The sequence below is a fragment of the Protopterus annectens genome, chromosome 3.part0 (assembly GCF_019279795.1).
Source record: "Protopterus annectens isolate FY-2018-M chromosome 3.part0, PAN1.0, whole genome shotgun sequence".
Lineage (NCBI taxonomy): Eukaryota > Metazoa > Chordata > Ceratodontiformes > Protopteridae > Protopterus > Protopterus annectens.
This window is the reverse complement of record NC_056731.1, coordinates 946,088,431-946,105,198: the sequence shown is the minus strand read 5'-3', so window position 1 is coordinate 946,105,198 and position 16,768 is coordinate 946,088,431. Positions and strand designations below refer to the sequence as shown.

Sequence of the window (16,768 nt, the reverse complement as noted above, 5' to 3'; positions counted from 1 at the left end):
AAGGATAAAAGTGCTGTGTTAGTACTGTGTTTGGGCCTAAAACCATGCTGAGTGTTGGTTAAAAGATTGTTTTGAGTAAGGTGGAAAGCAGTTGAGAATAAATACACTTTTCTAGAATTTTGGAGAGGGGAGAAAGAATAGCAATGGGTCAGAAGTTAGATGGTTCTGTGGAGTTTCTACCCTTATGTAGTGGGACAGTATAGTATTCCTTCCAAATAGAGGGAAAAACAGATTCTTGGATTGAGCGGTTTATTAGAATGGAAACAGGAAGGGTCACAGAGTTAGCAGCAATTCTTAGAAATTGGGAAGGTAGGTTATCAGGGGCGGGGGAACAAGGTTTGAGTTTACTAAGGAGAGTTTTAATATAACTAACAGATACAGGTTTGAGCAAGAAGGGGTCAGAGAGGTTAGAGGAGTCAGACTGGGGGTATGGAGAAAATGTAGGTGTGGTAATAGAAGGGATAGTACTGGAAGTGGAATTAGAGGTGGGGTTGGGAATATTAGAGGTGTTAGGTACAAGTTTAGAAATGGTATCAATAAAGTAGTGATTAAAATGAATGGCGGTATCTGAGGGAGATTGGGAAAAGGATTGGGGATTGTGGGTGAGCCAGGGTTGAGAAGAGTTTTTATGGCTGACCAGAACTTCTGGGGGTTAGTAGGTTTCAGAGATTGATCAGAGAGGTAAATTTTTCTTCTGTCCTGGTTGACTCTTTTTTTTTTTTTTTTTTTGTAAGGTTTCTAAGGTCCACGTAAGATTGAAGGAAGACAGAAGATTTTTTTTTTATATTGTTTCCAAGTGGCATCTCTTTTATGCATAAGGTGGAAGGTTTCTTTGGATAGCCAGGGGGCATGTTTAGCTTTGACTTTTATTTTCCTGACAGGGGCCAGAGAGTTGAGTATGTTTAGGAATGTCTGGTTGAAGTAGCTAACTGCATCATTTAAAAGTAAAGAATACAGGCAGGATCTGTTAATATTTGAGAGAATTTTGTTAAAGGAAGTGATATTGAAATTTCTTTGGTTACGGAAACTAAATCTGCAGATCCTTCTATACTTTGCATACAATGAGTAGTCATATTTCACGACTTGCGTAAATATTCCCCAGCAAATGTTGTGCATGAAAAACATTCCTTTTTAAATAAATGAACACTAAGAATGCTTTATTAAATTGAGAAGACTTTTGCATAAGGTATAAAGAAGACTAATACAACATATCATATTCATAAAAAAATTTATTACTTTGTTTTAATCAATAAGCAATGCAAAATCATATGAACCAATGCCATTAGCAGGCTAATGAGTAAACTTTACCTTTAGATATTCACCTAGTTGAAGCATATGTATTCTTTAACTGTAATATTTTTAAACAAGAAAGAAATATATTTTGCATTTTAAATATAAATATATTCCATTAAAAAGCAAGATACAAAATAAGGTAAAAAATAAATTCTGACTTAGATGCTTTAACACCAATATACACTTCTTCAGGATTTTAATATCTGTTTGCAACCTACATGGGTTGTAAGATTTTTAGTACTCATACTTTTAAATACACGGTAAATAGTTCTATTTAATGCAAACTTTCTAGGACAGCTTTGTCATAAACTATAAAGGTATTGCCAATGAAAGCTGAACATTGTGCTTATTAGAGGGAAGCTTTCACCACCCTGTTCTTCAGGGGTTGTGTAGGACGGGTATTGTGCGTCATGTTGCAAGGCTTTTCACCTGGAGCTGAGCCGACGACACTTCGGAATTTAGCCAACTGTTAAAAAATAAAACACACACTTGACTATAATATTTTGCTACATACCTCAGTAAAGCTTTTAAGTCACAGAATATGTGGAAAGTAATTAACAATCAGGATTAAGAATGTAAAATAACTGATTAATAGTACATGCAGGTTAACATTTCTCAGGGTAGGCAACTTTAGAAAACAACAAATACATCAATGACAACATAGGTGAGAAGCTATGTACCCCACCAGAAAGTTTATCACAATTTAATACTACAAATAAGGAAGAGCAGATCACTCTTAAAATTACCCATATTTTTATCACTTAAAAATAAAATTAGACTTATTATTGATTTCTGCTTAGCTGAGATGTTATTTTTTTCACTAAAAATTATTGAAAGATTGTATTCTATGGGGTTGAAAGCCACCGATAAACTCCTTCTCAAATACATATACACAAGACCCTGAACACCTATGCTTGTATGAAATGAATCAACTCCAAAGCCCCACAGCAATGATATTTGGGCAGCTTAAACCATTTCACCTAATTTTGGTGGGAAATTAACAGTGTCTGTCATTTAGTAGATTTACTCACATATCCCAAGTGAAAATTTGCAGTGCTCATCCCACTTACATGAAAAGAAATATTCCCAGATGCCAGATGATCCAACTGTCTAGACTGATGACTGACTTTGGTAACTTTTCTAAAGAGATCAATTATATTATTATATTATTCAGAAGTAGGGGGTTATATTTAGGCCTGTTGGTCAAAACTGCTGAGAAGATTAAGCAGAGACAAACAGTTTCCTCCCATTTTGGTGGGGAGGGTATACTTCAGAGACCAGTACTGATGGTAAATACAGCAATAGTTTTATTTTGCAGATGACTGCTGCTATTAGAAAGATTATTACACACATTGTAACATTTTCCAAGGGAACCCTGATATATACACAGCAGTAGGTCTCTCCCCCAAGTTTGTGTGCAAAAAATCTAAGTGCATTAAGTATTGGTTGGAGAATGCAAATACTAGGATGCCTTTGCCAGACGTACATAAAAAGTGGGTATGTTTATGTGTGTTTTTTGCAGGGCATGTAATCTTAAACTGGAAGGTTCTGTCATTGTTTGTCTCATATGGACAGAAGCATTAAAATTAAAGGGCACTGTGATTGTAACAACAATGGTTTGATATACATTGCTGTCTGTTGGTGGGTCCTGATGCAGAGAAAACATTTGATAGAGTAAGCTGGGATTTTATGAGAAGGGCAATGGAAGCATTTGCATTACATGATACAATAATAAGATTAAGTTTGAGTATATATGAGATATTGGAAGCAAGAACTGAACTGGGAGGGTTCCTCTCCAATAGGTTGTGTCTGAATAGAGGAACCAGGTATGGGTGCTCTCTTTCCCCTTTGTCATTTGCATTTTATTTAGAGTCATTGGTAAAGAAAATAAGGAACTCAGAAATAAAAAGATATAATTGGTATGGTAATCAAGAAAAGTTGGCTTTATTTGCAGATATTATCTTGTACCTGATAAAACCAGAAAAAGACATTTCAGTACTGTAGAACATTCTGAGACAGTTTCAATTTTTTTCAGGATTTTAACTTACAAATACAAGTATTGGTGTACAAGATACTGGTGTGACCAGTACTACCGTATGATACAGAAACCTGGGCAGTAAAGGCAGAACAGTTAAAGAAGCTGGAGGTGATGGAAATGAAGTGCTGGAGAAGGGTGGTAGGATGCACACTGTGGGGCAGACAAAGAAATGAGGACATAAGAGCAGAAGCCAAAGTAGCTCCAATTGCAGAAAAGATCAAAGAGACAGATTACAGTGGTTTGGATACATGTGCAGAAGACAATCTGGTGAAGAAGATGTGGGACAGACAAGAAGAAGGTAAGAGGAAGCAAGGACATCCAGCAAAGAGGTGATGGATTACATGAAAGAAGATCTGCAACAGTCAGGCATGAGTGTTGAAGGCAGGAGTGTAGCACTGAATCGAGAGAGTTGGCGACAGTTAACATGATACCCCGACTCCATGTAGAAGAAAATGTGAAAAAGGGGGCTGATGATGATGATGATTTAAATTAATGCAGACAAAACAAACTATAGCTGTAAACTATGTATCCACACATGAATTGGTTCATCAATACCCATATTTATGGGCACACAGTAAAATTAAGTGTTTAGGATTATGGCTTAAAAATGATTCTGTTATGGCAGTAAGGATATGAGGGTAGAGGCTAAATAAAAGATAATACAAAAATGAGAAACAGGAAGCTCTTTTTTATGGATATGGATATCAAGATACAAGCTATGAAAATGTTTTAGCTCCTTTAGTTTTATATACAGGTAAAGCATGTTTTTATCAACCAGAAGAGAAGTTGTGGACAGGAATTAATAAAGAGTTGAAAGATTTTATCTGGGAGTAAGTGCGTAAGGGTCAAGTGGGATAAGTTAATCCTTCCAATAGAACAAGGTGGTTTAGGATTACTTGATTTAAAATAATATTTTAGAGCTACACAGTTAAGGCTCATATACATAACACATGCAGAAAGCTATAATTAAAAGTTGAAAGGGATGATGAAGAAGCAGGGGTGGAATTCGAAAAATAAGGAGAGAATGTGATTTTGGATGAAGATCCTTAAGGAGAATAAGAACAGCCATACAGAATATTAACGTATAACTTAAAATATTAAATTCATAAAGTAGAATCAAGTATTCTAAGAACCAAACCAAAATGAGAATGGAGAAAGGAGATTCTGTTGATGGGGATGACTGCAATTAAGGGTACAGAGAATAGACAAGATGAATGCTGAAATTTACTGGAGAATACTGGCAAAGGAACCATGGTAATACGAGCAAATAACTAGAGAGAAAAAGGTAATAGACTGGAAAGAGGATAAGACAACATTTGAACTGCAGAGTGGAGACTGCTTTCCCAATCAGGGACTGATAACAGAATATAGGTAAAGAGAAAGGGATAGTGGAATCCTAAGTGAAAAACCTGATTTGGTAGAGGAGTTTTTGGCTGACTCTAGAACAGGAGCTGCTGTTAAAAATGGGATAATTAATAGAACGCATAAAATATTGCATGATTACTACAGCAATCAATCAATCAGAGGAGGTTAGAAAACATTGGGAAGAGAAACTAGATAAGCACCTCACAATGAAACAATGGGAGGATATACGTATGGCTTCCAAATAAGCAACAAAGTCTAGAAGATTTAGGATTTTTGCTTGGAGGTGTTTGTATATGAATTTTTATACCCCAAGCTGACTCCAAAGATTTTTTCCTCAGGTGAATGGCAAATGTTGGAGGTGTGATGGAAAAGAAAGAGAACTGGGAACATGTTTTTAGAGTATCATGAGCTGGAAGACTTTAATTTTTTTCTACAGAGTATAATGTCAGAAATATTGGGTGAGCAAATGGGTGTAATTAAGAAAATGATTTTTTGAGCTGGGATATAGGATCTGAATTGCCTAGACATAGTAAGACCTTGTTAAGTTTAATTCTGGTGGCTTTCAAAAGCCCCTGTTATGTTTAATTCTGGTGACTTTCAAAAAAGCAATTACTAGAAAATGGAAATCAAAGTCTAAGCCAATTGTATTTGAAGTAATGAATATTGTAACAATGATAAAATAAATGGCAGTGGGATCTTTAGAAAAGTGTAGGAGAAAACTACATAGAAAAATAGAAATTGTAAGAATACATGCAAAATAATGTTTTGGAGGAGTGAGGTTTAAGGGAAGGCAGGCAGTGAGCAATTTTTTGTAATGTTGGATTGATGATGTCTTTCGTTGCGGCTTTTTCCTGGTAAGGGGTCGCCACAGCGGAACTCCGGTCCGCTAATGATTGTCAGTAGATTTTTACGAAACGCTGAGGTGCCAGCTTGACGCCCAACCTTCAACGAAGGCACGCCCATTTACGCACGCATGTCTTTCGAACGTTACCCAACCATGGGGAGGACATGCAGACTCCACACAGAAGGCACTCCCAAGCCAAACCGAGAATCGAACGGGAAAACCTCTTGCTGTGAGGTAACAACACTACCGCTGTACCACCGCGGAATACAATTGATAATTGTACAAAATCATCTATGTGATGTATAATGTTTGTAACTGTGAACGTGTTACTGTGGTTTGTTTTCTTTTATATAAATGTATGTCTTTGTCTTAAGTGATAACTCAATAAAGGAATTTAAAAAATAGTGATCAGAGCTTCTCCATTCTGGAACCTAAAATCTGGCAATCTGTACACCAGTTTTCATACGAGAATCTACATCTCTTTATGAATTCTGGAAAAACTACAAAGGCCATTATTTTAAAGACGCAAGATGTCAATGCTTCTCTGATATTATGTGACTTCTCTCCAATAACACTTTCCTTTTTAAATCATTTTTCAATCATAAGTCTGTTATGACGTTTTTCAGATTTCATCAGCATTTATGTGTGATAAGATTGTTTTTTCTTTCTTTCTTCTTTTTTCAGAATGTTTCTTCCTTATTATATTCTCTCCTTTCTCCTTCTATTTTTTCCTTTATTTTCTCTTATCTCTGTCTTTCTTCTATCTCTACCAAATAAAAGCAAAAGCGAAGTCTCTCCACAAACACCAAGTAACACAAAAAGAGAGAAAACAACCGCAAAGAGAGGGAATACGTGTCCAAAAATTTAATGTAAATCCACATGACAAACAGTTAGTATGAACGCCTTAACTACAATCGCGTTTTCATCCCAAAACATGGACTTCATCAGATAAAACGTTTCACTTTCATCACACACTTTTATACAATCAATTAAAATAAAAACCAATAAAAAACAAGTAATTCCATTCAAATAGACAAATCAAATTTCCTTTAAACTCATTAATTATTTATGACCAAGGTTGATGCATTCTTTAACATAATACACTTTATGTTAATATCATAAATCCATTCTTAATCAAAATATAACTTCTCTTAAAAAACATTCATTAACTTACTAATTCATATATTATAATAAATATTTAAAAAATTATTGTATGTAAAAACATTATTTTGTTTATTATTAAAACATTTAATTCCTAAACCTTAATGCATTCATATATTTAGGGAAAAATAAAGTAAATTAAAATTCCCATAACAACAGTGCCACCTTCTGTCTTCATTTAATATTACATCTTCTATACTTTAGCAGCTCTCAATTTCAAAAGGGGAAGAATAGATATATACTCATTGAGTCCAGGGGCTTTGTTTGCTTCCAAAACTATTTGCCACCATAATTCTTTGTAACCTATTGTTTCCTCCCAAGGGCCTCCTCTAACATCACTATTAATTTGCTCAATGACAAAAAAACTAAATTTATAACCCTCACAATACTTAGAATGTTTAATAAGGGCATCAATGCTTCCCTGATATTATGTGACTTCTCTCCAATAACGCTTTCCTTTTTAAATCACTTTTCAATCATAAGTCTGTTATGACTTTTTCAGATTTCATCAGCATTTATGTGTGATAAGATTGTTTTTTCTTTCTTTCTTCTTTTTTCAGAATGTTTCTTCCTTATTATATTCTCTCCTTTCTCCTTCTATTTTTTTTCCTTTATTTTCTCTTATCTCTGTCTTCCTTCTATCTCCCCCTATTCAATAATTTCCCTTACTTCTCTACCTTTTCTTTCTTCCTTCCTCTTTTGTCCTTTTCCTGACATCCATCCTTTTCTTGTTCTGTATTCTTACATTCCTTTTCTTAAATTATTGTTTTCTAATTATGGTACTTTTCTCATTGTTATTAATTGGCTTATCTTTGTACCTATTGTTCTTGTAAACTTTACAGTTTCATTTTTCTGTTTGGTACTTTGTATTTTTATCTGTTCTAAGCCTGAAATACAACCTTCCTCCCTTCACCATGAAAAAACACACCAATAAACAAACCAACAACTTATTCCTCTACGTTTAAGCAGAGGGGCAACTGCACGCTAATTTTATTTATATATATATATATATATATATATACTATATTATAATGACCAACTCTGAACTTCCCCCAGGCCTAATATGCCCTTTCTTAACCCTGAAAATGGCACATTTCATTTCTAATAGCCATTCAACAAACTGATATAGACCCCTTACCAACAACTTAAACATAAAACATTTCTCTTCTAAAGCCTTACATACTCCACACCTACCTTAAGCTTCCGTACATCACCACACATCAGCCACCATATCTATATCCCATAAACCAATGCACCATAAAGAAACAGTGTACAATTAACATCAACACTGCACCAAATCAATTTACATTTCAGCATTCTCAAATTCATTATTCTGAAATTTTGATAAACAGCATTCTTGACATTTTCGTCTCAACATTATGAAATTCGCTATTATGGTCTTTCAACGTTAGAAAGTAGATCTATATATATATATATATATATATATATATATATATATATATATATATATGTGTGTGTGTGTGTGTATGCATACACATGCTCTTGAATACAAGTCTGTCTGACACACACACACACACACACACACACACACACACACACACACACACACACACACACACACACACTGCCTTAGTAAAAAAATAAAATAAAGAAAAAGAAAACTAGTGCGACATGCATTCTGTAGACATCAGGATAAATATTAGTGTATTTTTCCTTGGTATGATCATTAATAACAGCAATAAAAGGCATCATGGTAGTTCAGTGGTAAAGTCCCTGCCTCACATCATTCGTGTCCAGGGATTGATTCTGATTTCTGGTTACTGTCTGTCTGTTTGAAGTTTGCATGTTCTTATTGTCCTGTACAGAGTTTCTCCAAAAAAAAAAAAAAAAAGCTAGGCTGGTTGATTGGCTCTGTGAATTGCCTATGTATACTGTTTCTCCCTTGCCATTTTGGTCAGGGGTGTGGCTGAACAGTGTCTACAAACTAGCCCACTTACCTAAATAAAAAGCAGATATGGTTTTACATGTCACTCTCAAACCTCTGGTACCCATACTGATGTTCACTTAATAAGTGGCTATGGCTAAATATCCTTCTACCCATTTAATTTTCTGAAATGATTCCATGAGCCTCCACAGCCATTGTTTTGTGTGCATTAAGAATGTAACATGTAACATTCATATTTCAACTTCTTTTATTCCCCCAAGTTGACCTGTGGTTGTCAGGACTCTCCTTCCAATAAAACATTAGCTAGTGTGTTCCATTTCATATAAGAAATCTGGGCAAGGAGGGCCCAGCCCCATCCCATTGTGAAGTTATGAGGTATGAACTAGTCATTTCAATTTCCCCACAAGATGCCATACTGTGGTTCCAACATCAGGATGGCTTAACCTTCCTTACAGCGGCACCCCACAAAGGGACCACATAACATAGCTGCACCAGTAAAGAAACTAATTTACAAGAAAAAAGTATTTATATTTCTATATTATACCTCTGTAATCTGTTTTTTTTGTCATAAATTGTATTGAAAATGCTACCTATAACGCTCTGCCATTCCCCTTACTGCACTTTAGAGCTTTTGGAGGCCTGACATAATTAAATATCAAAATGTGATACTGAATATTATTTTACTGGAAAGCACCCCATGGTCACACTGGTGGATTAAATCAGATCACAGTTTTTAAAAAAATCTTAAAATGAGTACACTGGAAAGCACACCATAGTCACACTGGTGGATTAAATCAAATCACAGTTTTTAAAAATCTTAAGATGAGTACACAGCTATACATGAGTGTACAATACAGAAAAATACCACCGTACCTGCTGAGAGCTCACTGTAACTGGTGTTTTCATGACAATCCAGGTGACACTTTCATAAAGAGGAGGCGTAGTCAATGATCCAGGATATGTCCAGTAATCCAGATTAGAAGGAAGGAGAGCTGAGGGGTCAAAATTGGCAAAAGCAGATCTCTTACCCTGTAAAAATACAATATTTTAGGAAATGGTCACCATTTCATATTTTTCTTTTCTGGATTTTCAGTGCAAATGTTGATGTTCTGTAAATTAATAATATATGTCTTCATACAGATTCCTTGACCAATTGTATTAGTTATTGAAGCAATGTTTAACTGTAATGGTCTGAATACTTTAATGCTTTTGGCGGCCTTTTATATCTTTATTAATCTTTGCTATATTTAAACTGTATGTTTGATTTAACTTTTAAAATATTACAAAACAACTAAACCTGTGTCCTTAAGCCAATTTTTTGTAGTCAGTTAAAAACATTACAATAAAAAAATGAGGTATGTTGTCCTCAGCACATGACCTAAACACAAATCCATTGTTTCAAAAGCAGATAAATTCAGAATCCATCCTGATACAACAGCAGCAATAGATGTACTTACATCTGCTATATAATAGTAACATTTTGGCAGTAAGAAGATAAAGTGGATAAGATACCCCATTCTTCTAAAATACCCTTGCAACCTGCACAATAGCAACTTGTAGTGCTGGGCTGCTGGGCAGCAGGACCCCCCCCCAGTTAAAAACAGAAAAAAAGGGAATGCGCTAACTCAGAAAGTCAGCTACTGTTTTTAAATTTGAGCAAATAGTTGACTTTCTGTTCTGTCCCAAGTCTTCATAAGGAGATCCAAAAAAAATCAGCTTCTTACAATTACCAGCCTGTTTTGAAAATAGCCTTGTATTAAGCTTCCTTGTCAACTGTTGGGTTTGACCAGCAGCATTCAACAGTAACAGCAGAGTCACTCAATGAGCAACTCACTGGACTGATGCATGTTGCTCCTTCATATGGGCTCAGGCTGCCTCAGGTGACTGAGACAGTCTGAGCCAAGAAAAAGGAAACAGGTCATCTGGAAAAGGAAGCATGTGCACTACAAAATGTTTTATTTATTTATTTGACATTTGTTGACTGGGATAGTCCGACTGAGTTTATGCCCTTTTTCAGCGGAGGCCCGGGGAGAAAAGCTGTATTTTTTTTTTCTGGCACTATGTGTGCTACCACCAGGAAGTGGGAAGAAAGTAAGCACTTAAAATGTGCGTGTGTGTGTGTGTGTGTGTGTGTGTGTCTGTGTGTGTGTGTGTGTGTGTGTGTGTGTGTGTGTGTGTGTGTGTGTGTGTAGATACACAGATATACTACTGACGGGATCACTGGGAAAAATCATTCATTCTGATGTCAGTCTAGTGCTTGTGCACACATTGACAAACTACTTAAGGGGTCATTGGAGGAAATGTTTCACTTAAGTGCTTGTGCAGACCTCCCAAACTAATGAAGGGATTGTTGGGGAAAATGTTTCGCTCTGAGATCAGTGGAGTGTTTTTGCATATATGGACAAACTAATGAAGGGGTTGTTGGAGAAAATGTTTTATTTTGGTGCTTGAGCATACATTTATTTATTTTACATTTGTTAACCAGGATAGTCCGACTGGACATGTGTCCATTTACAGCAGAGGCCTGGGGAGAAAAGCACCAAATTAATATACACAAGTAGTGAAACTTAAATTGTAGAAAAAGCTCTACAACAAATTACATTAATAATAAACATATTATTGCACAAGTGACAGACAAATAACTGGTCAAAGGTACATTTCATAGTAAGAAAGTTAAAATTAACCCAAATTAGGGGATTCATTTATTGCAGTGGGGGTTCCTGAGTTTGTAGCAGAACATCTAGAGTCTGCATCCGCATTATTTATTTGCAGTTTCAAAGATAGGGGTCTTATGTGATGCATGGGCATAACCAAGAATTTAACAGGTGTGCTTTGAGACAGTTTTTAAACAGTGTAGTTGAAAGAGCTGAGGTCAGAGAGGTGGGAAGGTTGTTCCAGTTTCTGACAATGCTGTAGGAGAAGAGAGCTTTTTCTGAAGAGTTATTGGCTTTAGAGATACAGAGGAGAGATTTTTCTGAGGAGCGGAGGGGACGATTTGCTATGTACTGGGTTAGGAGTTTGTTTAGGGATGGGGTTTTGCCAGGATGTTTTACAATATTGTAGGGAAGTATTAGTTGTTGATCGTTAAGTAGTTGGGGGAGTTCTAACCATTTAAGTTCTCGTAGTGCCTGACAATGATGGGTTTTTGGAAGTGCAGTTATTAGCAAATCTGGCAATTTTATTGTATCAGGACTCGAGTTGTTCAAGGTCCTGTTTTCTAGTGTGGGTAAGGATAGGTGCGGCATACATAAGTGTAGAAAGTAGGTGTGTTTGTGCGAGTGTGATGCGTGCCTGATCAGATAGGAATTTTTTGTGTCTGTATAGGGTACACATTTTCTTGTGGATTTTTTTGATTGCTTGTGATATATGGACATCAAATAGCAGTTTATTGTCAATTGTTACTCCAAGTAGTTTGGTGTGGTCAGAGGGGGAGCTGTTAGTACCATTTTTGGATGTGATTGTAAAAGAAGGTTGGGTGGTTTTAGTGTTATTAGGAGCGAATATGAGTAATTTGGTCTTGTTGGGATTGAGGATGAGTTGGATCTGGATATACTACTGAAAGGGTTGCTGGGGGAAATGTTTTATTTTTGTTATTGTGCATACTGGGATATACTACTAAAGGGGTTGTTGGGTAAAAATGCTTCATTTTTGGTGTCACTGAACTGCTTGTGCAAACATGGACATACTACTGAAGGGGTTATTGGGGGAAATGTTTCATTTTTGTCACTGAAGTGCTTGTGCAAACATGGACATACTACTGAAGGGGTCATTGGGGGAAATGTTTCATTTTTGTCACTGAAGTGCTTGTGCAAACATGGACATACTACTGAAGGGGTTATTGGGGGAAATGCTTCATTTTTGTCACTGAAGTGCTTGTGCAAACATGGACATACTACTGAAGGGGTTATTGGGGGAAATGTTTCATTTTTGTCACTGAAGTGCTTGTGCAAACATGGACATACTACTGAAGGGGTCATTGGGGGAAATGTTTCATTTTTGTCACTGAAGTGCTTGTGCAAACATGGACATACTACTGAAGGGGTTATTGGGGGAAATGTTTCATTTTTGTCACTGAAGTGCTTGTGCAAACATGGACATACTACTGAAGGGGTTATTGGGGGAAATGCTTCATTTTTGTCACTGAAGTGCTTGTGCAAACATGGACATACTACTGAAGGGGTTATTGGGGGAAATGTTTCATTTTTGTCACTGAAGTGCTTGTGCAAACATGGACATACTACTGAAGGGGTTATTGGGGGAAATGCTTCATTTTTGTCACTGAAGTGCTTGTGCAAACATGGACATACTACTGAAGGGGTTATTGGGGGAAATGTTTCATTTTTGTCACTGAAGTGCTTGTGCAAACATGGACATACTACTGAAGGGGTTATTGGGGGAAATGCTTCATTTTTGTCACTGAAGTGCTTGTGCAAACATGGACATACTACTGAAGGGGTTATTGGGGGAAATGTTTCATTTTTGTCACTGAAGTGCTTGTGCAGTCATGGATATACTACTGAAAGGGTCGTTGAGAGAAATGTTTCATTTTGGTGCTTATGCAGACACGGACTTACTACTGAAGGGATCACTGGGGGAAATGTTTAATTTTAGTGTCAGTGAAGAGCTTCTGCATACATGGACAATCTACTGAAGGGGTCGCTGGGGGAAATATTTTATTTTGTTGCTTGTGTAGACATGGACATACAACTGAAGGGATCACTGGGGGAATGTTTTATCTTAGTGTTTGTGCATACATGTATGTACTACTGAAGGGATCACTGGGGGAATTGTTTCATTTTGGTGTGAGTGAAGTGCTTATGTATACATACGTGGAAAACAAATAAAGGGACTGATGGGGAAGTGTTCTCAGTTACTGCTTGTTCTTACGTGGTTAAACTACTGAAGGGATCGATGTGGAAATAATTGATGGTCACATCTGCGTATGGGGGGTGGTTAAAATAAATCACTTTGTCCACATTGTTGCTATTTTTATTTTATTACATCTGATACCTGAGGTATATTCAATCAGTAAAGTTGGCTTTAATTGTTGGATGCAGGAGTTGCCTGTGAATAAAAGTGGCTGACACTTTGTTTAAAATAAGCATGTATTATTCTGTCTTTGCAGAAGTAGTGTGCATTATTTTTTTTACTTTCTGTAACAGTCAGATATCAGCATTGTACTTAGTCAGTAGCTGTCTGTGGTGTACAAGGCAGGATGTGTGTGTGATACAAAATGATCACTGGCAGAATGCTACACTGCATAGTGCTGCTGTATAATAGCAACTTGTTGAGTTTTAGGCTGTTCAGTACTTCTATGTGAAGACCTTTCCTCTTTGTGGATTTTATCCAAGTGCTTTGGTTTCTTTTCCCAGACCCTCAGCAGTATAATTGATGCCTCTGGCCATTTGTTCTTTTACTTTTCATCCCAGTCTAACACCAGACTGTTAATGTCTGAACAAGGAGAAAATTACAGTCAGCTGCCTGTCGGGTGCCAGGATCTGCTACATAATGTATGCACTCAAGTCACACCACAAGTACAAATATGACTCTGTCATTGTCCATGTTGGAGCGAATGACTTGAGACATACCTTCCTGGACTACATGAAAAGAGACATGGAAGAGCTCTTGGATCATGTGGTCCAGGCAAGTATGACCCTAGCCCTGAGTAGCATCCTGTCTTCACCCAGAATGATACCACAGTATAAGGACAAAATGATTGACTTCAGCAATTGCATAAGCTTCTGGTGTCATTCAAAGGGGATCCAGTATCTGTCTGCCTGGGACGACATGATCGACAGACCACGATGCTTTGCCAGAGATGGTCTGCATCTGTCGCCCCTGGAATTCAGGTTACTGGCTAAGGCTCTTGCCACCCCTATAGTGCCTTTTTAGGCAAAGTTCAAAGGACAAAACCACCACCATAACAGGTACAAGCATGCAAAATCTGAAGGTAATGCTACTCAATGCTAGAAGTCTAAACCTCAAAATACACTCACTCGAGGCACTCCTAAAAATGGAGAACATCGATATCTGTGCAATAACTGAGACCTGGTTCAAGGCTCCAGAGAGCACCCCTGCAATACCAAGCTACAACTCTTACCACACTTTTCAGCCACCAAATCAGGACCACAACACTAAAGGTGGAGGAGTGTCCATATTCACCAAGGATATTCACAACACCAGGCTAGTTGCCCAACACAATGCGTCTGAAATTCTCCAGGTGCAACTAACACTAGGTAAGGCTGCAATCCAAATTGTAGCTTGCTACAGATCCCACACCATGCCCCAAGATTCTCATTACACCTTTCTAAACATGCTGGAAAATATTAAGATACAATCAAACACCCTAATACTGGGTGATTTCAACTACCCTGCCATTAACTGGGAAAACTACTCATGTACCAACGCCTTTGCCCAATGGTTCTTGGAATTCATAAATTCCAATACCCTGGATCAACTAATCCTTAGTCCCACCAGGGACTACGGTTTGATAGTTTACAATTTGGTAGTCAAGTCCATTTTCTAGATTTTTTGTTAACAGGTATATTGGGTGATCAAATTCATACTACTGTATATCGTAAATTTATGGACGGTCATCAGTTTCTTTATGGCACTAGTTGCCACCCCCCCCATACTTTATCTGCTATTCCTTATGGAGAAATTATAAGATTATCTAGATTGTGTAATAATGAAATTGATTTAGAACAGAATATATATGATAGTATTATTATGTTCTTAAAAAGAGGATATAAAATGGATATATTAGATTTTTGTATTAATAAGTTAATGAATAAAACTAGTCACATTAATGGTGATAAATTGATCATTAGGAAAAATATGGAAATGAATAATTATTTGCCTTTCATTCATGAGGTTAGTTCTAGTAGTACTTATAATAAAAGCTTAAGGAGTTCTACGCATGAAGTGCAAGATATTTATTTTGTCACTACATATAACTTATGTAGTGACAGAATTTGGAATATTATTAAATATTTTTGGAAATTTTTAATTTCGGATAAAAATCTTTATAAGATTTTCCCTATTGTTCCTAAAATATCTTACAAGAGAGGCCAAAATTTATCTGATAAATTAATTAATACTTATTATATTTCTCCATTAAATAATATATATAGAAATTTGATTACAGTAGGTACTAATCCTTGCGGCCAGTGTAACATATGTAAATTTATTAAACCATATTTTGATAATATTAATGGCATTTCATTTATTCCTACTAATAATTTTTCATGCAATTCTGTAGGGGTTATTTATTGTATAAGATGTCCATGTAAATTATATTATATTGGTGAGACAAAAAGAAAATTTAAAACTAGAATGCAGGAGCATGTTAGAGATATTAAAAAAAGAGTATTAACTAGCCCTATTGCTGCACATTTTATGGAATGTCATAACAGTAATACAGAAATGTTTGAATGTTGTGTCTTAGAAAATATTTTTATTAGAACTGGAGATGATAAATTAATTAAAAATATTTTATTATTTAAAGAAACCATTTATATTTTGAAGTATAATACTATGTCTCCTAATGGCTTGAATTTGGAAGTTAATTTAAAATGCTTATTATAAATTTGTGTGACTAGCATTGCATCTTTCTTGTAACTTAGATATTTCCCTTTTAAATGTTATATTATATACATTTTTATTGGTTAATTGATTTAATTGTTAGATTAATTATGATATATAATGGAGTGGGTGTGTATCTGTAATTATGCTCATTGAAGGCTACTATGCCGAAGCGCTAAGCTGCAATAAATTTCTTCTTTGAACTGGCGTTGTTTTTTAGGCTGTTGCCTTTACTTCTTTTGTTGTTTTCGTGCTCCAATATACTAGACCTGGTCATTACCAACATGGGAAATCGATGCTCCACACCTATGGTTGCCCCCTCGTTGGTCAGGTCTGACCATAAGTTAATCACCCTTGACATCCACATCCCACCCCCACCCTCCAGTAAGGAAACCTCTGTAAAAACTTCTCCAAAGCCAATTTAATGCTTCTCAAGTCAGAAGTGACAAACTTTGACACCCATGCAGATGAGAACTGAAAGTTCGACTGCTGAATCCTACACTAAGGCACTGTACGAGCACATCCACTCATGCATGCATCGTGCCATCCCCAACAGAACCAAGATGCTCTCCTCCAA

The 16,768-nt window shown here is 36.3% G+C and overlaps 1 protein-coding gene across 1 annotated transcript in view; it reads right to left on the bottom strand.

Moving 5' to 3' along the window:
- Window positions 1-1,211: 1,211 nt before the first annotated feature.
- LOC122796642 (carbonic anhydrase 1-like) overlaps window positions 1,212-16,768 on the bottom strand; it is a 72,839-nt gene continuing 57,282 nt past the window's right edge. Inside the window, exons 6-7 of the mRNA XM_044065278.1 lie at window positions 9,481-9,636; window positions 1,212-1,759 (exon numbers count right to left, since the gene is read on the bottom strand). Of these exons, the coding sequence (XP_043921213.1) occupies window positions 1,643-1,759; window positions 9,481-9,636 (273 nt within the window). The 3' untranslated portion in view covers window positions 1,212-1,642. The remainder of the gene's footprint in view (window positions 1,760-9,480; window positions 9,637-16,768) is intronic.